The 23,399-nt window shown below is 38.9% G+C and overlaps 1 protein-coding gene across 1 annotated transcript in view; it reads right to left on the bottom strand.

Annotated features, from left to right (window-relative positions):
* Nucleotides 1–1,983: 1,983 nt before the first annotated feature.
* The window catches only part of LOC120530577 (L-asparaginase-like), a 40,407-nt gene continuing 18,991 nt past the window's right edge, over nt 1,984–23,399 (bottom strand). The window contains exons 5-7 of the mRNA XM_039754998.1: nt 13,316–13,415; nt 2,740–2,802; nt 1,984–2,575 (exon numbers count right to left, since the gene is read on the bottom strand). Of these exons, the coding sequence (XP_039610932.1) occupies nt 2,477–2,575; nt 2,740–2,802; nt 13,316–13,415 (262 nt within the window). The 3' untranslated portion in view covers nt 1,984–2,476. The remainder of the gene's footprint in view (nt 2,576–2,739; nt 2,803–13,315; nt 13,416–23,399) is intronic.

Genomic DNA, 23,399 nt, shown 5'->3' with positions numbered 1-23,399 from the left:
CCAGGGCTCCACAGGCAATAGGGCGCCCCCTGGCGATGACCACGGGCCCCTACAGGGTTGAGCTTCAAAGCTCTGTATCTGTGGTCCCCATAGGCACAAGAGAGGTCACCCCCACATGGTCTGGGGAAGGTGTGAGCTCTCCTCCGGTCCTCCTGGGCGTATCCTTATATATAATTTGATACTATCCATATGTATGGTGTTCGTGTCAATACCTCCACTCAATACAAGCTAGAACCATGCAATGCCTCTGTAGTTAGAACATAACGTGGCAAATGTGGACGCAGTATAGCATGATTGGCTAAGAATGTTCGAATGCTTCAGTGATGCCACTGGACGGCCGAGTATAGTAAGTCGGTGTTGGTTCGAGCAGGTAACAGTAAGTTCGGTTGGTTTTTGGAATGTTGATTTGGTGGGACGTACTTTCCAGGACTAATACTGTCGACTGACTTAAACCCTTCGACAGCTCTGGAACCGTAAGTAATTTAGAACATATCGCCGTTTGCTTGGTACATCGAAATCTATCTTTGGGCAGTTCGGTTTTGGCATCTGCCCTTCTGACATCCATTGGCAAACTGAGTAATGACAGCTGGGTATTAACAACGGTCATTGTTTAAATTTTAGCCGATCTCAGATCTAAAATGACCATGCCAACATAATTATTACTCCGACTCTGATTATAGTCGTAAAATACGGCTTGTGTTGAAAATTTGTTTGCCAGAAAAAAATCAAATGAGGTGCGCCAAAGAGCGGAGTTCATGTCTCGCAGCCCCATTTAAACAGGAAGCTCTTCATTACATTGGCCGAAAAGGTCTATTTTAAGCACAAATCAGTGTCATGATAACAAAATCATTTCAAGGACTTACAAAAACAAATAATTATTTCTTTGCACAGAAAGTTAGGATTTCACAAACGCAGAATTTGTAGCCCGAATTGATCGGGCTCCCAGTCGCTAGTATATATATATATATATAAACCTTTATCAATTAACCATGGCTTCCAAGAAAAGTGTGCAAGCAGCAAAGCCTAAAAGGAAGATTGTAGTATCAACAATTAAGATGAGAAAGGGTCTTATTACGAAGCATGTTTATGGAAAGTGACTCCTCTTCCAAACAGTAACCTTTCTCTTCATCTCTACCAGCCACATGGGACATTAGCACTCCTCACTAAGGTACAATAAATGCAATTCTCATTTTATTATACAGTATTTACGTATTGTATTTATCGTTTCTGTTTTAATGTATTTAGGTCATTTTATTGTGTTATTTTTACTTTTAAGTTATGTGTACTTGCTGTTTAAGAGTATTGAAATGGGCATTGTTTAGGGTATGGGAATGGATTAATTCACTTTCCATTATTCCTAATGGGAAAATTCCTAATTTAGAAAATAGAGAGGTACCATGAAGAGCAGCTTTCTGTTCTTCACAAAAACTGAGAAAAATGAGAACAATCTGGTAGTCAACTGCTCACAGGCAATGCCCGGAAAAGTCTATATAATGCAATTTCAGTCCCATGAGGTCTCTCATCTTATGTTCCATACCACTTAAACCCATTTAGTAACAATTAGTCTTAAAGGGTGTTACTACCAATTTTATTGGGAACAAATCACTACAACAATCAAAATTAACACACATGTGTGCAGGCCCTAAAAGGAATTTAACAGAGGATTTGAGCAACTGATGTCAAATGGTTATGGTTGTGTGGAAAATTATTTCACTATTTTTCTAAAAGTGGAAAACAAGCACAGTTGCAGGCAAATTTGTTTAAACAGAAAAAAGACAGAAATTGAATCAAAGGTACTATACACTACAGCTGGCAAAGGAACAAAATGAAGAGCAGTAACTTAACACTGAGATCCCCTTCTGATGTAGATCAAAGGTCTCAGCATGCCTTCACCAACATACAGTACCAATTAAATCATCAGTTTTCTAAATAAACAGGATGGAGAAACCCTAGATCCTGTCTCATCAGTTTTATGCACGATGTCGCTGGAACAGGTTAATTCAATTTTGTACACTAATTGGGAATGTGAGAAGACAGAGACAACCTAGACAGTGAACGTGCTGGTAACTTTGTCTGTGAACTGTGCCTGGGTATGTGGGGCTGCTGGGAAAGCAGACCTGAACCCTGCTCCACTGTTTTGTCTCAGAGTTAAAGGTGAGATGCAGCAGATGCAAATATTGCCAGGGGAGGTCTCCTGAGATAAATTGGGCCTGTGGGTTATATTTTGGAGTAAGCAAGTTAATGCAATGGATGGATGGAGTGATGACAGATAGGTTCTAGTTTTCAATTTCTTGACTATGTACTGCTTATGATATCCAGTATATTTGACATTACTGAAATTCAGTTAGATTTATCCATCCACTACTGCACATGTTTACATAGTTCAGGGCTGTTGTAAGATGTGAATATTGCCCAAAGCTCTGCAAGGTATTCTTCCAGGCTTAGACAGCTGGGCAGTCTTCCAACCCCTTGTCCTTCAGTACACCTCATCGGGCTGCAGTAGTAGGTTCGCAATGTGAAGGTAACCCATGCGCCGGGCGTCATCAATTGGCCGGTTGCCAAGCAGGTCTTTCTGCTAAACATTAGGTGAAGCACAAAACAAAAGGATGAGATACATTTTCTTATACTGTGAATGTATTAACTATCCAACCAAACTCAGAATATACAGTACCCGTATTACACAAAGGCCTGAAATGGACATCAAATATTACTGCACAGTAGGATTGAAAGATAGCGTACCTTCTGGTCTGCACCATTATTTATACAAAATACAACCACATCCACCTGGTTAGTGCAGACAGCCTGAAAATGAAGAGAATTTTATTTAGATTAAAAATAATAATAATAAACATAAATGTACTTCACAAACAAATTTTAATATTACAACTTTCTGTTAGGTTAGGTATGCATTTTCTATCATAGAGGGAAATTTGTTTGTAGTAGAAAAATGCAATCATAAGACATTGTTGCACAAATCCAAGAAAAAAAGTCAAGAGGCAGCAAATAACAGCTATTTGTGAAATCAGCACCCACTTAGAATATCAACAAGGGGAAAAATTGAGCTTACTTAAACAGTACACAATAATAATTTAGAGCAGAATCCAAATGTCTACTAGAATTCCAAAGGCTGGGGATAAATTTGTTCTTAAATCACCTGGGGCCTCATGTATAAACAGTGCGTATGCACAAAAATATTGTGTACGAATGTTTCCACGCTCAAATCGCGATGTATAAAACCTAAACTTGGTGTAAAGCCATGCACATTTTTAATGGTAGGTCCAACCCTGGCATACGCAAGTTCTTCGCTCGGCTTTGCAAACTGGCGGCACCCAGCGTCAAAGCAGTGCTACTATTCCTGTGTGGTTACCCTCTTTATTTTAGGTCCACCTCCCTGACATGGCTTTAAATACACTGAAATTAACCGCATATTGTTTATTAGTTTAATGCATCTTATTGTAATTAACCTTTAACAATATAATGATCCATGGAATAGCCAAACTGTTCCAAATACCATAGCTGCTTTAGCATTGTTACTCTCACTGCACCTTTTTCTTCTTCTTCTTTCAGCAGCTTCCATTAGGGGTTGCCACAGCGGATCATCTTTTTACATATCACTCTCACAGTACCACTCAGTGTATTTATATCACTGTATCTGAGTGGGGAATCACAGCTGTACAGCAGCTGATAGGAAAGAGAATTATCGGTATACAGTAATCCCTCCTCGATCGCGGGGGTTGCGTTCCAGACCCCCCCGCGATAGGTGAAAATCCGCGAAGTAGAAACCATATGTTTGTATGGTTATTTTTATATATTTTAAGCCCTTATAAACTCTCCCACACTGTTTATAAATATTCCCCGCACAGTTATACAGCATAATCCCTTTATATTCTCTTAGATATTAGGTAAGATTCATTGAAATTATGGATGTAAACACACTGTTTATATACAGTAAAACCTAAATATTATTTTAAAGATATCGAGTGTCTCTGATATCACATATGTTACAGTCATTACGATAGACAGGCCACCAGCAATAAATACGTACAATGCAAGAAAAATTGTATACAGTAAATGTGTGTACAGTGACACTAAACGTACGTACATGTACTAAGTACTGTAAGTAGAAAATTAATTACGGTTACTCACCAACAATGACACGATGACTTGTCTGATAACGATGAGTTCAATTTTACTGCACAACAAAGGAGAGCGTTACAGCCCTTCTAAAGGAGCCACTTCAGGCAACTGAGTAGCACCGCCGTTATTCTTCTTCAATCCAAATCCCTAAAGCAGATTCCATCCAGACTACTGCCTTATTACATCCAGTTACAACTCGTTTTGCACCCTGGTTAAAAGGACACTGTGGCCGTAGATCTTATATTCCTTTCCTACTTTTTAAATAAAAAAATCGTAGCCTCATTGATGCTGTAATGGCGTCCTACAGCGGTGTAGCTTTTCCCTTCTTACAACAAATCCAAAACGTTTACCTTTTTGGCAATTGTTAACATCTTCCGTTGGCGCTTGGGCACAGACCCTGATGCAGTAGCAGGAGCAGATCGTTTTGGAGCCTTAATGAAGGGCTTGACTATGCACAAAGATAAACAGAAAAGAGCACAAAAGTTAACTCTTTACACAGCGAAACACGTTGATGCTGAATGAGCAAGACAAGACTTCCTGGTTAACACCGCATTCAGCACACAGGAACTTAACTGCGTGCTCTGATTGGTTAGCTTCTCAGCCGTCCGCCAATAGCGTCCCTTGTATGAAATCAACTGGGCAAACCAACTGAGGAAGCATGTACAGGAACTAAAAAGACCCATTGTCCGCAGAACCCGCAAAGCAGCGAAAAATCTGCGTTATATATTTAGTTATGCTTACATATAAAATCCGCGATAGAGTGAAGCTGCGAAAGTCGAAGCGTGATATAGCGAGGGATTACTGTACAGCATCAAGCACACGCTGCTTCAGCCATGCTGTCTATTGACCTGCTCTCACACGGCAAATGCTTCAGAGCCTTTCTTGTACGGACCTCACGGTTCAGAAACAGTTTCATCCCAAGAGCTCTAAAAGCACTCAATCAGTCCATCAAGTGCTCCTTGTAGAACTATTTGTACTTATAAGTACAATCACCTCACTGTAAACTTGCGGTACAGTTATAATATTGCACAACTTGAGCCACTTTATAAAGCGCGTATTTACATATGACAAGGATATAATTTTTAAGATGAAATGCAGCAAAATATGTTTATTATAGTATACAAATACATTTTTACTTCATTTTAAATAACCTATATTGTTGATAATTAAACATGTGAGGACACGGTGGACAGCACTAGCAAGGAGCTGGCACTCCATTCACGGATTGTTCCTTCCTCGCCCTGTATTCCTGCTGGTGCTGGCACAACACTGGAAGGATAGAATAATTAAACATGTACTATGAAGATATTTCAATGTTCCTTAAAAGTTTTGAAGAATCGGCGTTCTAAGCTTACAGATGGCTTAACATCTATTACAGAGCTGATTGTGTGGCGATTGGGTATTTGGAGAAAGAAAAGGAAAGACAGGAATTAGGGGTTAGTACGTTTGAAAGAGACAGTACTGCTGCAATAAATTATTTCATCGAAGGTCGCTCATGTCACAGCAACCATCTTGCGTGAGACAGGAACAATCACTGTGCCACTGTGTTCCCATGTTTAATAACATGCTTTAACTCCTATCATCATGAAAATGATATCATGTACACATCTCAGTATTTTAGTTATTCAGAGAGCTGTAATATCATGAATGTTATGGATTCTGTGTCCTGTCGGAGGAAGAGAAAGCCTGTTTAAGAATCGCATAGTGATTCACACACATAGAACACATAGAAGATCAAATACAAAACAAAGCATTTAACGTGCTACTTTAGTTACGATGGGATTTGAGAAACTAAATTAAATGATTTTAAGATGAAGTTTATGATGTTCTACTTTAATGACAAAATAAACTATGTGATTAAAGTGGAAATTTTAAGATTAGAGTTGACATTTCGTGCTTTTTTCCCCCACTGTGTGCCTTTTTTTTTTCTCTGTACCCTAATAAGCTTTCATATGACACTAAGACGGTGGGCTACAACTCGCCTTTTCATGGCGACTTTGATATGTGACAACTTCTTTTTTGTTTCGGGCACTGTGCGACTTTGTGAACTTGAGCTTTCAAGTTTCTCCGACACTCTGTCACTCGATCAACTTCCTTTTGTTGTTTATACCACTGTTTAAACCAACAAATAGTAGGTTTTTCCTTGCCTCCACTTGGTATTTGCTGAAATTCTTCTATTTTCCCTCTTGCTTTTGCCATTGTCTTTTCACAGAAGGCTGAGCTTAAGGGCTATTTATATTGATTTGCATATTCAAAGAGGCGTAATTCTGGAAGGAGTTGGGGCAGGACAGCAGGCGCGTGCACGTGTGTTACTTTTCATGCTGTCCGGGATTTATGTAGCGGAAGAACGTGGAAGTTGGCGTTTGCACAGATTTATGCATCTGGATTTTTTTGTGCGTACGAACATTTCCGCTTTTGTGTTTATGCCATGTTATAGTGTGAGTACTATGCACGGAGTTATGCATAAGGCCCCTGGTATTGTGGGGTACAAAATCTGTACATTTTGGTTTATATTTCCATTATATTTTGTTCAAGACAAGACAACAGACGAACTACATTCAGGACAAATCGAAGCATGTCTTCTTCCCAGTTATATCTCACTTTTAAAACAGATGTTCCAACAAAGAAAGGAAGATATGCTGGTGATTCAATTACTTTATGACCTGAGAAAGGATGGACATCTAATTATTTTACAGTCTGGGAAAAGAAGACATAGTGACACCTCAGAGAACATAAAAAAGTTTTATTGTTTGGGAAATCCTTCATAGTGACAGCCAGCCAATCAGAATATCGAGAAAACAGACAGTGAATTAATCCTTCATAGTGACAGCCAGCCAATCAGAATATCTAACAATCACATCTTGCAAAACCCCACAGTAGAATTTTAGAATAAATATGCCTCGTCTGAGGAGTGATATAGTGAGTAAGGAAGGAGAGAGGAAGAAGAAGGAACTAAGACGTCACTGATCGTCAAAAAAGCATCATGAGTAACTATAAGTGCTAGATCACAAGCTGCCTGTGACATTCATCCTTGTCATCTGTAACTTTTTCGTTAGCTTATTCTAAAGACTATATATATATATATATATATATATATATATATATATATATATATATATATTGTAACAGAATAAGATGCTTCTCGCACCATTGTACCCTCAGACTATACGTCAGACACCAGGTAAAATCCAATGATGATATTTTATTATAATAATAAAGTGCACAAAGCACGCTCCTCTCCACAATTCTTCAATAAACAATAAATCACAAATACAATAAACCAATCCTCCACTCCCAGACGTTTAGCCACACTGCCTCCCAACTCAGCTCATCGTCTGGGAGCTCCCACAGTCCTTTTATATTCCCTGACCCGGAGGTGTTCCTTCCCAACAGTCCACAAGTCCTTATTCCTTCCGGGTCAGGGTAAATAATGTTTTTTCTCACCCCGGAAGCCCGTCGCTCTTCCTATGACGAACTTCCGGGTCATAGGGCATGAAGAACTCTTTGGTCCTCCCTGCAGCTCCCTCTCGTGGCCCCCATGGCATCCAGCAGGGCGGTGCATAAAAACTACATGGTCCATAATGCCCTGCTGGTCTTCTGGGGACCTCCATGCTGCAAGGAGGGCTCCACCTGGCGGCTTGGGGTATTGGCCGGGGTACATGGCCGGCCATATCTTACAATATATATATATATCCAGACTTTTCTATTAGTCCTATTTTTCTATTATTGTTTGTTCCAGTGGTATTATTATTCTTGTAATAAATACCATGCTGCTTTTAACTTTCTATGTTTTGTCTTAATTTCTATAGAGTGATTGAAGTAATAAGTTAGATTTCTTTGAGCACCTGTTGTGGCCAGAGGTTTCCCATTACCTCTGTGGTGCGAGGTTTATTAAGGCTGCGAGTGAGAGCTCCACTCGATAGTAGGGAACTGTACGTAAAGTAAGGTATTCTTCGCTGATAAATGGCCTATAGTCAAGAATGCTGAGTCTTTGTATGTTTAAATGTATTCTTGTAGACCAAAAGTAATATTTAGGTCTGAGATATCATTAAAACATTGTATGTTGTTCGTGCCTATAATAAGTAAGTCTTTTGAAGTGCTGGGAGACTGACAGGCTGTGTTATTCCTAAAGCACTTGTGTGGTTTAAAGTGCTAAAGGTTTATCAGTGTGTGTGTGTCATTCATGGGGCACTGTTGTGGTTAGGGTCTGTGTGTATGCCTATAGCTATGTATGTGTGCATTAATCTAAAAGTGCAACAGTAGACCAACCTGATAACGAACTTGACGATTACCCTTACCTTTGAAGGAAAACAGGTAAATGGTAAGTAGAGGGAAATACTACGATAATACATCTGGTCTTTCCAAACCAAAACCTGCAGCCTGATGGCAGCCAATAAAATCTAGGAAACTGTGTGATACAATCGAGTCTTCTTTCAAATTTCTTTGTGATACAGTACAGTGAAATTATATTACTTATTTTGATGCTGTTGTTCAGTCTGTTTTTACTCTTAATGGTAAGGTTTACAAACCAATATATAAAACACAATGTGATGACAGATACAGTAAATGATGTATTTTAAAATCAAAATTTAAATGTACACATACTGTATGTTATATTTCACTTATTCTAAGCTATAGTATATTAAATGGGCCTTAACACTAATCCACTCAGGCCCTTTTTTTGCCCCTGTGGTACCCAAATTTATACACATGTACTGATTTTGTTCTCCTATTCTGATTGCTAATTCCTTACTCTTCAATGTTTTTAATTCCTATCTCTATTCTCAATTTCTACTTTATACTCTCAGATCTTTTGGGCTTATTCTGTTAGTGAAAATTCTAATGTCTGGGCATTGTAGGTTTCTTTTTGCCTCTTGCATAGGTTAAATCATAGGCGAAGATTAAAACTGTAAAAACATTTACAAATGGCTTAAAAGCAGCGGAAGAAAGGTGACTTCACACTAATTTTATTCCAAACAGCACAATGGATTGTGCCATTTCCTTGCAGTTCTAGGGACCTGGGTTCAAATTCCCAGCCCAGTTGTTCCCTCTATGAGAGTTGTCGGGATAATTTGGTTTATTCCTACAGGAGGATGAAAGATAGAAAAATGTTTGCTACTGAAGTATTTATGAAGATGAGCTGTGGGGTATCTGATTTTTAACACATAAATACAACATCTGCAATAGTGAAACATGTGGTAGAAAGTGACATCAAATATTAAAAAGACCTAAAATAAAGAGATCAGGAAATCATATACATTTGTGCTTATCCAACAAAAGATAACAAAACCAATTAATTTAGTTTAGTGCAAAATACTCCTAAAGAAAAGCACAGTAGTCCCTTTTATCCCAAAGGACAAAGTTAAATCCTTTTCTATGAAAATGGCAAAACAGTAAAAATTCTTATACTCCGCTTGCCGTAAAGCCCAGAGGGAAAGTATCCACCGCTGTAGTTGATGATCTGCTTATAAAGCACCTTTTGGTATATTCTGTGAAAGATACTACTTAATATAAAATAAAGACTGATGGCATCAACAATCATCATCAGTAGACAAATGTCTAGCAGACCTCTTCATACTCAAAAGAATAAAATCAATTCATACAAAAAGAGCTAATAGGGAAAAAAAACAAAACAAAACTCCTGCTTCAGAATAGAAAGCCGGTCTGATCAGCGTGAAGCAGAGGTTTAAAATACTGAATAATAAAATTAGAGAAATTCTGATAGCACAGATCACATGCCATTTTATCAAAGGAGATACACTATATGGCTAAACTTAGCTAGACACTCCTCCAAATTATTAATTTCAAGGGTTTCAGCCATACCAGTTGTTAACAGGAACATAAAATGGAGTACATGGCCAAACAATCTCCGCTGACAAACATTGGCAGTTGAATAGGTTGTACTGAAGATCATAATGACTTTAAAAGTGGCACTGTCAAAGGACGCCAATTTTGTCACAAGTCAGTATTTGAAGTTTCTGCTCTGCTAGATCTGCCCAATTCAACTGTAAGTTCTATTACTGTGAAATGGAAGCAGCTAGGAGCAACAACAGCTCAGCCACTAAGTGGTACACCATGCAAACTCGCAGAGCAGATCAGTCAACTGCTGAAGCACATAGAGTGTAAAAGTCATCTATCCTGTGCTGCATCACTGACAACAGAGTTCCAAACTGCCTCTGGAAGCAACATCAGCACAAGAGCTGTGGGTTGGGAACTTCATGAAATGGATTTTCATGGATGAGCTGATGTACACAAGCTTAAGATCACTATGTGCATTGCCAAGCAAATCCTGGAGTGATGTAAAGCACACCACTACTAGACTTCGGAGCTGTTATCTGGAATGATAAATCATGCTTCACTGTCTGGTGGTCAGATGGATAAATCTGAGTTTGGCAGATGCCATGAAAATGATATCTTCCAGACTGCATATTGCTTACTATAGAGTTTAATGGAGGAGAGATACAGTCATGAAAAAGTTTGGGAACCCCTCTCAGCCTGCATAATAATTTACTCTACTTTCAACAAAAAATATAACAGTGGTATGTCTTTCATTTCCTAGGAACATCTGAGTACTGGGGTGTTTTCCGAACAAAGATTTTTAGTGAAGCAGTATTTAGTTGTATGAAATGAAATCAAATGTGAAAAACTGGCTATGCAAAAATTTGGGTACCCTTGTAATTTTGCTGATTTGAATGCATGTAACTGCTCAATACTGATTACTTGCAAAACCAAATTGGTTGGATTAGCTCGTTAAGCCTTGAACTTCATAGACAGGTTTGTCCAATCATGAGGAAAGGTATTTAAGGTGGTCAATTGCAAGTTTTCTTTCCCTTTGGCTCTCCTGTGAAGAGTGACAGCATGGGATCCTCCAAAGCAACTCTCAAAAGATCTGAAAACAAAGATTGTTCAGTATCATGGTTTAGGGGAAGGCTACAAAAAGCTATCTCAGAGGTTTAAACTGTCAGTTTCAACTGTAAGGAATGTAATCAGGAAATGGAAGGCCACAGGCACAGTTGCTGTTAAACCAAGAAAAATAGGGGAGCGGCATTTGCGCAGGATTGTGAGAATCGTTACAGACAACCCACAGATCACCTCCAAAGACCTGCAAGAACATCTTGTTGCAGATGGTGTATCTGTACATCGTTCTACAATTCAGCGCAATTTGCACAAAAAACATCTGTATAGGCGGCATGGTGGTGCAGTGGGTGGTGCTGCTGCCTCATAGATAGGAGACCCAGGTTCACTTCCTGGGTCCTCCCTGCGTGGAGTTTGCATGTTCTCCCCATGTCTACGTGGGTTTCCTCCAGGTGCTTTGGTTTCCTCCCACAGTCCAAAGACATGCAGGTTAGGTGCATTGGCGATTCTAAATTGTCCCTAGTGTGTGCTTGGTGTGTGTGTGTGTGTGCCCTACGGTGGGCTGGCACCCTGTCCAGGGTTTGTTTCCTGCCTTGCGCCCTGTGTTGGCTGGGATTGGCTCCAGCAGACCCCCATGACCCTGTAGTTAGGATATAGTGGGTTGGATAATGGATGGATGGAGCATCTGTATAGTAGGGTGATAAGAAAGAAGCCCTTCCTGCACTCACCCCAAAAACAGAGTCACTTGTTGTATGCAAATGCTTATTCAGACAAGCGAGATTCATTTTGGAATAAAGTGCTTTGGACTGATGGGACAAAAATTGAGTTATTTGGTCATAACAAAAAGCGTTTTGCTTGGCGAAAGAAGAACACCGCATTCCAAGAAAAACACCTGCTACCTACTGTCAAATTTGGTGGAAGTTCCGTCATGCTGTGGGGCTGTGTGGCTAGTTCAGAGACTGGGGCCCTTATTAAAGTCGAGGGTCAGATGAATTTAACCCAGTATCAACAAATTTTTCAGGATTACGTTCAAGCATTAGCCACAAAGTTGAAGTTAATGCAGGGGTTGGATATTCCAACAGGACAATGACTCAAAACACAGGTCGAAATCTGCAAAGGCATCCGTGCAGAGGGAGAAGTACAATGTTCTAGAATGGCCGTCACAGTCCCCTAACTTGAATATCATCGAAAATCTATGGGATGATTTGAAGCAGGCTGTCCATACACAGCAGCCATCAAATTTAACTGAACTGGAGAGATTTTGTATGGAAGAATGGTCAAAAATACCTCCATCCAGAATCCAGACACCAATCAAGGCTATAGGAGACATCTAGAGGCTGTTATATTTGCAAAAAGAGGCACAACTAAGTATTTATGTAATATCTCTGTTGGGGTGCTCAAATTTATGAACCTAATTTTGTTATGATGTATATTGCATATTTTCTGTTAGTCCAATGAACTTAATGTCACTGCTGAAATACTCCTATTTCCATAAGGCATGTCATATATTAAAAGAAAGTTCCTACTTTGAAAGCTCAGCCAATGATAAACAAAAATCCAAAGAATTAAGGAGGGGTTCCCAAAATTTGTCATATGACTGTAGAGGTTCAGAGCTGTTTTTCAGGGTTTGTGCTAGGCCCCTTGATTCTAACAAAGGGTATTGTTAATGCTACATCATACAAAGACATTTTGGACAACTGAGCGCTTCTAACTTTGTGACAATAATTTGGGGGAGGCCCATTTATGGTCGAGCGTGACTGTATCCCTGTGCACAAGGCCAGGTTCATAAACACTTGGCTTGATTGGTCTGGTATGGATAAACTTGAGTAGCATGACCTCAGTTCCATTGAACACCTTTGGAACACTGATTGTGAACATCAGTCCCTACAAAAACGCATTTACAGAAATTATATAAAAAAACTTTAAATAGGAGTTGTTTTGCTTTTATTTAGCAAAAAAATCTGCTAATAGGGTATGCAAAATTTACTTGACAAGATTTCTTAAAGTAAGCTTATTTCTTAATTTTTTTGAGAAGTCAATAATTCTTACAATAAGGTAAACAAGATTTAAAGTCATGATATAAATACTTTTCACTTGATTAGATTTTATTTTTTGCAGTGCACAAAATGAATTCCCATAAACACTCTACAAAGTCTTGTGGAAAGGCTTCTCAGAAGATTGGAGGTTCTTACATGGAGCTAACTCCATAGTTTTGGAGTGGGATGTCCAACAAGTTTACATCAGTGCAATGGTCAAGTGTCCACAAACTTTTGACCATATATTGTGTATTAAACAAATCTTTACTGTGTATACATTAACATACCACATGAAGGGGAGTGCGGCCATCGTAATCCGTGTAGCTCAAGCGTGCTCCAGCTGCAATCCAGATCTGCATTTGCTTAATATCGCCAAGATAGGCCAGGCTGAAAGAAGGCATTCAAGAAGCAAATATGATTCCTCAGTACATCAGCACCCTCTTTGTATGCAGACACAGTGTACAGTACATGGACATTACTCAGGTTCTTTATCTTCTGCAATGTAAAGCCAGTTAATTGTCCCAAGTGGATAAATATTAGATATACTGTACTTCCCAAATTGAAATACAAACTGAAACTAAAAATAGAAATAGAGAGCATAAATATATATATATTTATATATTTAAAAACAGTGATACCACTCTTTGTTGAACGCATACATAATGATAGTCTTTAATCACAATCTTCATGTATGTACCTGGGATGCTTTACAATTAATTCAGTCATAAGCCAAAAGTTATAATCCAAACACTCTCTTTCAATTTATGGTTGAGGGTACAATATTCTACTAATTACAAGATGCTTACATTGTAATTTTCTGAAACCAACTTAATCTACTTCCAGCAATCGTTCTTCCTCTTAGCCTGTAACTAAGTTAGGATGTACTCACACTGGTAATTTGTTCCATGCCCGATCATATTTGTCCACATGTAACCCCACAAAGTCTAGTTTGTTTGACTAGTGTGATTGTCAATGATTGTACCATGCCCTGGCCATGCCCTGGCCCGCTTAGAATAGGTGGGCCATTCGGGAACATTGCTGAACACTAAATGTGCCCGAGCATGGAGAACAGATACAACGTCAATAATGCAACAAGTCAGATAATGCAGTTTTTATTCTCACCTTACACATGAACATGAACTGTAGTTGGCAAGAAAAGCTGCAGATTCATCATTTGTGACCATAAAAATCTTCTCATATGTGCAATACAATTAACAGTGAAATACTGAGCTGCACACTCAATAAATCTGCAAGAGGGTAGAGTGTTATCCTGCCATGCATGACTCCAAAACAACCACAAAATAAGTAAAATCATTTTGACATGCATACTGTCACTCTGTGTTCTAATTTTTGTTTTGGATTTACATGAAGTTGCATGGTCATGACGAATGCGTGGCCGGGCCCAGAACGTTAATCACAGGTAAGTGCAGGGAGGGTGAACGATCATGCTTGAGCATGGTATGGAACAAACGTGCCTAATGTGAGTACACTGTTAGACTAATGTCATCAGGACTGTGTAACAATATTATGATTAAAAAAAACATATATTTACAAAAAACAAATACTTAAGAACTTAATACAGATTTAAACTAGGAATATTAAAAATCCCAGGAATGGACTGATCAGCTAGCCTGGGGGAATACAGGTGGACTCAGCTTAACGCCTGTTAACAGTCTGGTGTATCCTGGAATGGAAGAGATAGGCAAAAATTATGATGCCCCATCTCCAGAAGGAAATGCCTATACTAGAATGATGGCTGGACTGGAGGACTAAGTTGTGGCTGAATAGGACTAGTATGAAGTAGGAAGTCAAGGACACTGGGCTAAGGTAAAGGCAAAAGTATCAAAGAAGCACAGTGTCTTTCTCTTCTGTTTACCATCCATGGAAGAGGAGACCACAACTCTTGGCAGCCATATTCAAACAGGTCAGAGCAGAGATTAATCAATAAGAGAATGAGTCTAATAGCCAACTATCATGTTGTATTATTTTGCCAACACTTGCAATTGTACTTTTGTCTATTGTTTTGGGCATATTATCTATAACACATAAATTAATGTGCAGCGTTTCTCTCCTGCCTGTTCTGGTACTCTAATCTAGTTGCATAGAACATAAAAGAAAGGAGGAGTGCTGAACTACCTGACAGTGTGATAAGAGTATGAGATTTGAGGTATTCTTTTCAGGTTACATAATAAAGAGTATAAAACAGAGAATAGGGTGATCCCGGGTCTCTATCACAACAAAACAAGTAGTCATAAGCCTCTTGGTGTCCTCCTTGACTCCTGCCCTTAGCCCAGCTCTGCGAACAGATGCTTTGCCAAACACTTCTTTTTGTTTCTTTAAATTGGTCTTTACAACTCTTTCTGCAATTTTCAGTGCCCTATCTGTCCTTTTATTTGTCATGAACTTATAAATATATACCACCACAAGTGCACATACACTCACTACATTATACTCAATGTTTGACTTCTGTAGTTAACTGGTTCACCTGAGTTTAGGAGTGTCATAAAAATGAGATGAGTACAGTCTCAGCCATTTCATGTTTATATGTATTTAATCATCAATTGTTTACCAAGGTGGCCTTTTCATGAAGAGAGTCTTGTGTGTGATACTCCACCAACTTGTAAAACTGAGATGCAACTAAATTAAGAATTAAAAGTAAACAATGTGAAGGTAAGTAGCAAAGAAGTTCTAGTCACCATTCTGTAAAACCTCACAAGTGCCAGCATTTAAGGACAACAACGGGGCGTAGTGGGTAGGGTGTTGGATTATATAATGTTGCTAGTTTGATATCCAGCACTGATTACTTTTGTGGTCCAAAGCAATTTGCTTGCCCTCCCTGTGCTAAGAGCATGTAAAAAATATCTATAAGTTAAGAATGTAGAGGCTGCTCATGAGCCACTCCTGAACTCAAAGAAGACCCAAGGAAGCCAAATGTATAATAATTTCAGGGTGTAGTATAGACAATATTAAACACAATAGGGAGAACATGAACTGCAACATAAAAGTAGACAAATGACAGCTTAATGCCCAGATGCCCTAAAGATGTCACTGACTACCATGTACAGTGGCTGCTCTACCCCAAGAATTGTGCAAAAGCTCTTCCTGCTCATCCTATCTCTTACCAACAGGACTTTACTTCCTCTTGCCAGTTGAATATCTGGTAAATGCTCACTTCCTGACTACAGGCCATATGGTCACATGGGTGGAGGTGTCGTGATCAGAGGTGGGTAGTAACGAGTTACATTTACTCTTTTACATTTACTTGAGTAACTTTTTCAAAAAAATTGTACTTCTAAAAGTAGTTTTACTGCACCATACTTTTTACTTTTACTTGAGTACATTTTACGGTGGGCTGGTGCCCTGCCCGGGGTTTGTTTCCTGCCTTGCGCCTTGTGTTGGCTGGGATTGGGTCCAGCAGACCCCCGTGACCCTGTAGTTAGGATATAGTGGGTTGAATAATGGATAGATGGACTTTAGTACATTTGTGAAGAAGAAACGCTACTCTTACTCCGCTACATTGGGCAACACTCAAATCATTACTTGTTTTCCATTAGATACCCTATATTTTTGCCAGAGAGAAGCCGCCAGTGGATCTACTGCATGACTGTTCCACCAATCAGACGTAGCAACAATAATCACAAGACTCCGTTTCACCAATCAGACATAGGAAAAATAATCATGTGGCTCCGTTTCACAAATCAGACGTAGCCATGCAGTCACATGACCACACACAAACTGTGGCAGCATAGCGGCACAAACTCCTCACAAACAGCAGACAGGGAAAGAAAGAATACATAAAAAATGAGAGCCAACTCCTGCTGAAGCTTAACCATCACTTCACTGAGTGAAGAACAAGCACGTTTTAACCAAACATGCACAGACACAGACAGTCAAGGTAAAGTGAGACTTCTTGTACGTGCACAAGCTGCCTTGTTCTAATGTTATTTTCTATCAACTGTGCTATTTGGAGGCCAAGTGAATATGCAGTATTATGCTGCAAGTGAACAGAATATCTTGTCACTGTAAGCAGTTTGCACTGTTCAAACATACATGTTACCTACTGTAGGTATTGGCTTCAAAAGCTTTGTTGTGAAAAACTGAGATTTGGAACTTTGCGTTATTTGTGCATCTTTATTTTTGTAAAGATGTTATTTATTTTTACTCGCTTTTTATTTTATTATTTGGAAATAGAATTTTCACATTATTTTATATTTTTGTCTGTCTTATTACAACATTTCTAAAAAATAAATTATTTATTATGATTAAAAAGTTACTCAGTACTTGAGTAGTCTTTTCACCAAGTACTTTTTTACTCTTACTTGAGCAATTTTTTGGATGACTACTTTTTACTTCTACTTGAGTAATATTATTTTGAAGTAACGCTACTCTTACTTGAGTATAATGTATGGCTACTCTACCCACCTCTGGTCGTGATAATGCTACACACCAAGCAAGCTTAAAAAAAAACAGCCAGACTTACACTGTCCGCAGGTCTGCTGCAAAGAAGCAAGCCTCATCACCTCAGGCACTCTTATACTCAATAGACAGGCTTGCGGCCTACACAGGCACTAAAATAGAGCAAAGGCACTAGCCTCCTTGGCGTTACATTTTTTTCTTGAAAAAGCATTGCATTTTATGACTTGAAAAATTACATATTTATTAAATCTAAAAAGTACAAATACTAAAAGTACAAAGTCAGAAGTGTAGAAAGTATAATAATGATACAAATAATATTAATAATGAATAATAATACAAAAAATAATGCTAATACTGTATATACTGTCGTAATGTGTCATTTGTGTGGTATATCTTGAAGCACAGAGAAATACACAATTCAGCGTCACAGTTGGGACAATAGTAACATGGTTCCTTGCAGATTTTCTTTTCAGCGGTTGACACAAGCGCCACTTTTGGATTCATCAGAATCACTTTCGATTTCACTATACATTTCAATTTCACTGACTGAAGAGAGATTCACTTCACTCATATCATTGTTGAGAGCATGCAACATTTGGGCTGCTGAAAAACATTTCTTATGAGATGCATTATAAGGCTGGGAGAAGACATGTCTACACCATTGCCTGGGTAACACTTGCACCCGACGCCTATGCAAGGCATGCTTATATCGTTTTCAAGGCATGCTCAGCACTAACGTTGTTGGCACTTTTACAGCCCGAATAATCCTCGGGTCTAATGCTTACACAAGACGCGTCTATACAGTTGCCTGAGCAATGCTTGAGAGTAACACTTTTAGCATTGTTTTTACAGCCCAAGTGATGCTCAGGTCTAACGCTAAGGAGGTTAAATAACAAAATGTTCACAAAAAGGAGAGGAAAATCATAATACCTCTGATCCAAATAAAAAAAAAGTTTATTTATATTTAAATATTTGTTTAAAATAGAAATCAGTAAGGCAGGAACAAAATAAATAATGAAACAAACAGATCCAAAAGCAAAAAACAGTACAGTACCTTAGAGCAGGGGTCCTCAATCACGGTCCTGGAGAGCCGCAGTGGCTGCAGGTTTTTGCTCCAACCCAGTTGCTTAATAAAAAGCACTTATTGCTAAAGTAACACTTCTGCTTCACTTTAGTGATTTTGAGCCCTTATTGCTTAATTTTGTCTTAAACAGCTATTTTAATTGCTCCTTATTATCTATAACATGCAAATGACAAGAGAGAGCAGCATTTCTCCATTTAGCTTATTTACATTTACACCTGTGTGTATTTATCTGCACTATTGGGTTTAATTAAATACTTGGAAGAAAAATGAAGAGAAAAAAGTTTTAGCCTTCAAATCATTTGCATGATAGAAAGGGAAAGAAAATCTAGGATATGAGAATGACCTGACATAGCAGAGTTAATTTAATTTCATAGCTTGTTAGTGCTTTATTGGCAAGAATTGCTTTCTAATTAAGCAACCAGGTCAGAACAAAAACCTGCAGCCACTGCGGCTCTCCAGGACTGGGATTGAGGACCCCTGCCTTAGAGCGATAAAAAGTATCAAAAGCCAGGAAGTGCAATAATCAAAAAAATGCACAATGAGAAAAGGAATCAAAAAACAAAACTGCAGCATCTCCATATGTACTTGCTGAAGCCAGTTCCCTAGCATTATAATTCGGTGGCACCACCTCCTTAGGCTCCCCATACAGGAGACAGGGCAAATAACAAAAAACCCCTAAGAAACAGAAAAATAGAATAAACAACAAACTAAGCAGCAATGAAAGCATAAGATATAAACAAACCAAATTAACAATTTATAAAACAAAAATATTACATAACTAAAAGAAATACTTGAGGTATTGGTGATGCCCAGAGGGGGCTGGGTGGTCTTGTGGCCTCGGAACCCTTGCAGATTTTTATTTTTTTTTTGTTCTTTCTGTCCTCCTGGCCATCAAACTTTACTTTATTCTTTGTTACTTAGTATTACCTAATCTTATTTTTATTTTTTTTATGAACTTTTCTTTCTTTATCTTGTGAAGCACTTTGAGCTACATCATTTGAATGAAAATGTGCTATACAAATAAATGTTGTTGTAAACAACAGGAAGGGGCTGTTGATCAACAATCATTTCTAGAGCTCCTTCTAGCCACCCAAGCCACTCTTTCATGTCTGTACTACATCCACAACAGAATATCAAGGGTGAATCCTTGAGTAAAACAAATATATCGTATAAGGACCCCAACATACCGTCCACAATAAACACGCAGGCATTGTAATAAGATTTAATAAGATTATAATGACTGTTTTTACAAAAACCAACAAAAAGACACAAATAATATCAAATACATCTATAATATATTAAAAAAAAATAGAATCATAACAACTTTAAAAAAATTGATGAAGGAAGCCAACTCGACCAACTGCTGAGTACAAAAGGAGTGCTGAAAAGAGGCGTATCAGAACACACAATTTGTCATACAAAGTGACAGATGGGATCAACAATCCAATCAAGCTCTACTCTTGTCAGGGGAAACAAGAAGATGCAGTTGCAATGAACACACCGGACATTGGATGATATAAAACATTGCCTGGTCTGTTGAATGACACTTTTTGCTGATGCACAATGACGGGAATGCCAGGTTTTGTGGAAATTCCAGTTAATTTAAATTTGTATGAATGACTTAAGGCAGGGGTCTCCAACTCAAGTCCTAGAGATCTACTGTGGCAGCAGGTTTTCATTCTAACTCTTTTCTTAATTACTGGCCAGTTTTTCCTGCTAATTAACTATTTCCCTTTATTTTAATTGACTTTTCTTGAGACTCTGACTGCTGAATTGATTCTTTTTTCCTTAAACAGCATCTAAACATAAATTTGATGTGAAGTGAGCCAACAGATGACCAGCTAAGTTGGGGCCTCAAACTCCAACCAACTTCACTTCATTTAGTTTCTTAAATCTCGTTGCTAATTAAGCCAGTTATTTAATTCCATGGCACTCATTCTGCCATGGCAGACATTTCCAAAACTGTTGATTTTCTTTTTTAATAGCGCTGTCAAAATATTTTGTGGACCTGAGCAGATCAACATTACTGAGCCCTTCACCTTTCTTTATTTTCAGTTATTGTGTCATGGATGTAGGTTGTTGTTTATGTGTTGATGCATTTTGTGTTTTACTATTGTTTGGTTGCTAATTAAGAACAAAAGAAATAATTAAGGAGCCCGAGTCTTAAGTTGTGCATGAATTAAAATTAAGGCAAAGAGTTAATTAGCAGCAAAATCTGGTCACTAATTAAGAAAAGGGTCAGAATGAAAACCTGCAGCCACAGTAGCTCTCCAGGACTGGAGTTGGAGACCCCTGCCAAAAGGTATATCGATATATGAAATGTTTTCGGATATCAGACACTGAGTTTGTTGTAATGTCTTGACACTGCAAGTCTCCAGAGTTCAATTACATTAAACATTTGTGGGACGAGATAGAATGAGTTGGAGGTCTGATTAGTTATTAGCTGGAGTAAACATGAACTGGCACCCCTGTGATGTGTTTTAAACTCCCTGTTCTGTTTTGACCACAAAGGGGTGACTAACTCACTATTAGGTAGTGTCGGAGATGGCAGGGGTGGCGACCCGGCTGGGATGCCCAGGGGGACCAGAGGAGGGCTTGTGCCTTCCCCAGACCATGTGGTGGCGACCGCCCTGGTACCTTTGGGAGCCATGGGTACAGAACTTTGAAGCTCAAGCCTGTAGGGGCCCATGGTCACCACCAGGGGGCTCCCCTATGCCCTTGGCGCCCTGGACCTCAGCACTTCCGCCACACCCTTAAGTGCTGGGGGGAAGAGGAGTAGGGACACCCGGAGTACTTCCGGGGATGCAGCCGGCACTTCCACCACACTGGGGCGTGTCGGTGGAAGATTGCCGGGACACACCTGGAGCACATCCGGGGGAGCATAAAAGGGGCCTGCCTCCCTTCATACAATGGCTAGAGTCAGGTGGAAGAGGACGAGGTCTCTAGAGGAGGCAAGGAGGGGGCCTGAAGAGAAAGTGAGGCATTTGGTGTTGGCTAGGACTTTGGGGGACTTTTGGGGTTTGTGCACTTATTGTAATTATAATTATGTATAATAAACGTGTTGTGGGTGAACCTACGATGTCCGCCTGTCTGTGTTTGGGCCGGTCTCCACAGTAGGCATGTGTAAGGAAGCAGGCACTCAGTGTGTTTCATAATGTACTGATTGAAAGGTTTTGTTTTCCAAAGGTACTTACTAGAGTTTAATTTAAAGTCCATAGCAATGTATAGCACATTTTAACTACTCCCTGTATTGAAAAAAAAAAAAAAATTAAAGTTACAGACATATAGGTGGTGGGCATAACCTCCACTTTAGAAAACTTTTCCCATATTTCAAATACAGAGAAAGCATTGTTTAAATGAAAAACATCAGCTTCCAGTTTTTGAAGGAAATACATGTTTTGACACCCCAAGAACATGTTTTGAGCAATTTTAGAAGGCTGTGTGTGTTTCTGTGTCTGTGGTAAACAATTTGAGGACGTTGTAGCTCAAGAGGACTGATTCTTATGAAATTTTGAAGACAAATCACATGAATTAGTCTTATGGTCTCATTAGGTTTTGCGTAAACTGTAAATATTCAGCATCAAGTTCCAAATTTTTAAAGCTGAAAAAAACAACAGCCAGACAACTGCTGAGAAGTTCACAAAATCTGGCATTTCAGAATGAATTTTGAGCTCCATATATAGCTTAAGTTTTAGTTAAATTTTCAGATGGAATAGTCACAGAATGCAAAATCTAACTATAAGGAAAATTGATTAGACTGTATGCTTTTATTAAATTGCCACAGTGTATATTTGTTTAAAACAAATGTTTTATTTTTGGACATGCAAACTTCAGCTTATGAGATGGAGGTGGTAGCCCCAATACCACCCCAGCTACATGATAGGAGTCTTTCTCCTCTCAAATTAAATCAACTATGAATGAAGGAATTGATGAAAATTTCACTTGCTAAATAAAACATGAAAAGTGGTACTGCACACTGCAACTTATTTAGCAAATCAAATTCAGACTGTATAGTACTGTACCCATGTTGAAAATACAGAGAAAGTCACGTGCTGGCCACATCTGATTATTTTCCTTTTGTAGAGACACACTGCTCTCACACTACTCTCCAAGTACTGATCATTATAAAGAAAGTTTAAAGCATACATTTCCATCTCTGTTACCTTCAATGTGTGAGGTTAGAAATTTCATCATCATCCAACCCGCTATATCCTAACACAGGGACACAGGGGTCTGCTGGAGCCAATCCCAGCCAACACAGGGCGCAAGGCAGGAACAAATCCTGGGCAGGGCACCAGCCCACAGCAGGGTTAGAAATGTCCCTCTGCATTAACCCAGCATCAAAGCTGCAATCAATCCAGTCATCCAGTAGCCAGAAGGGACTCACTACACGCAACTCCATGTGGCCAGAAGGACACTCTGAGCAGCAACAGTGACAATTCCCCCACCAAACCCAAACTTCAGTAAATGCTCCAGAATTGAACAGTTCCACCAAAAACTGCTGAACATCAAGTCCATGGTCCCAAGACAAATATTAAACCTAGGGCTATGCATTCAGTGTAACCTTTAGTCATCAAGCATTAACAAGACTTCAATCCCAGATAGGCTTTCCATCTTTATTTCTGAAAATCAAATTTATCACTTGATTGTTATAACAAACATGGATATCAAAAGACTTTGGAAAGAAACATGGCATCTATATGTCACACGCTACATTTATAATAATGTGTAGAACTGTCGCTTTTTTTGTCGCAATACCGGAAAAAAATCTGAACACAGTAAAATGTGAAAAAGTCACCATCAGGCTGGTTGAATATGAATATTTCTATTCTATTCTCCTCTCACACTGTGCAGTCTCCAGTCTGGACTTA

Source organism: Polypterus senegalus, chromosome 6 (assembly GCF_016835505.1).
Source record: "Polypterus senegalus isolate Bchr_013 chromosome 6, ASM1683550v1, whole genome shotgun sequence".
NCBI classification, from domain to species: domain Eukaryota; kingdom Metazoa; phylum Chordata; class Cladistia; order Polypteriformes; family Polypteridae; genus Polypterus; species Polypterus senegalus.
The sequence above is the reverse complement of the archived record's forward strand: the minus strand, read 5'-3'. Positions and strand labels throughout refer to the sequence as shown.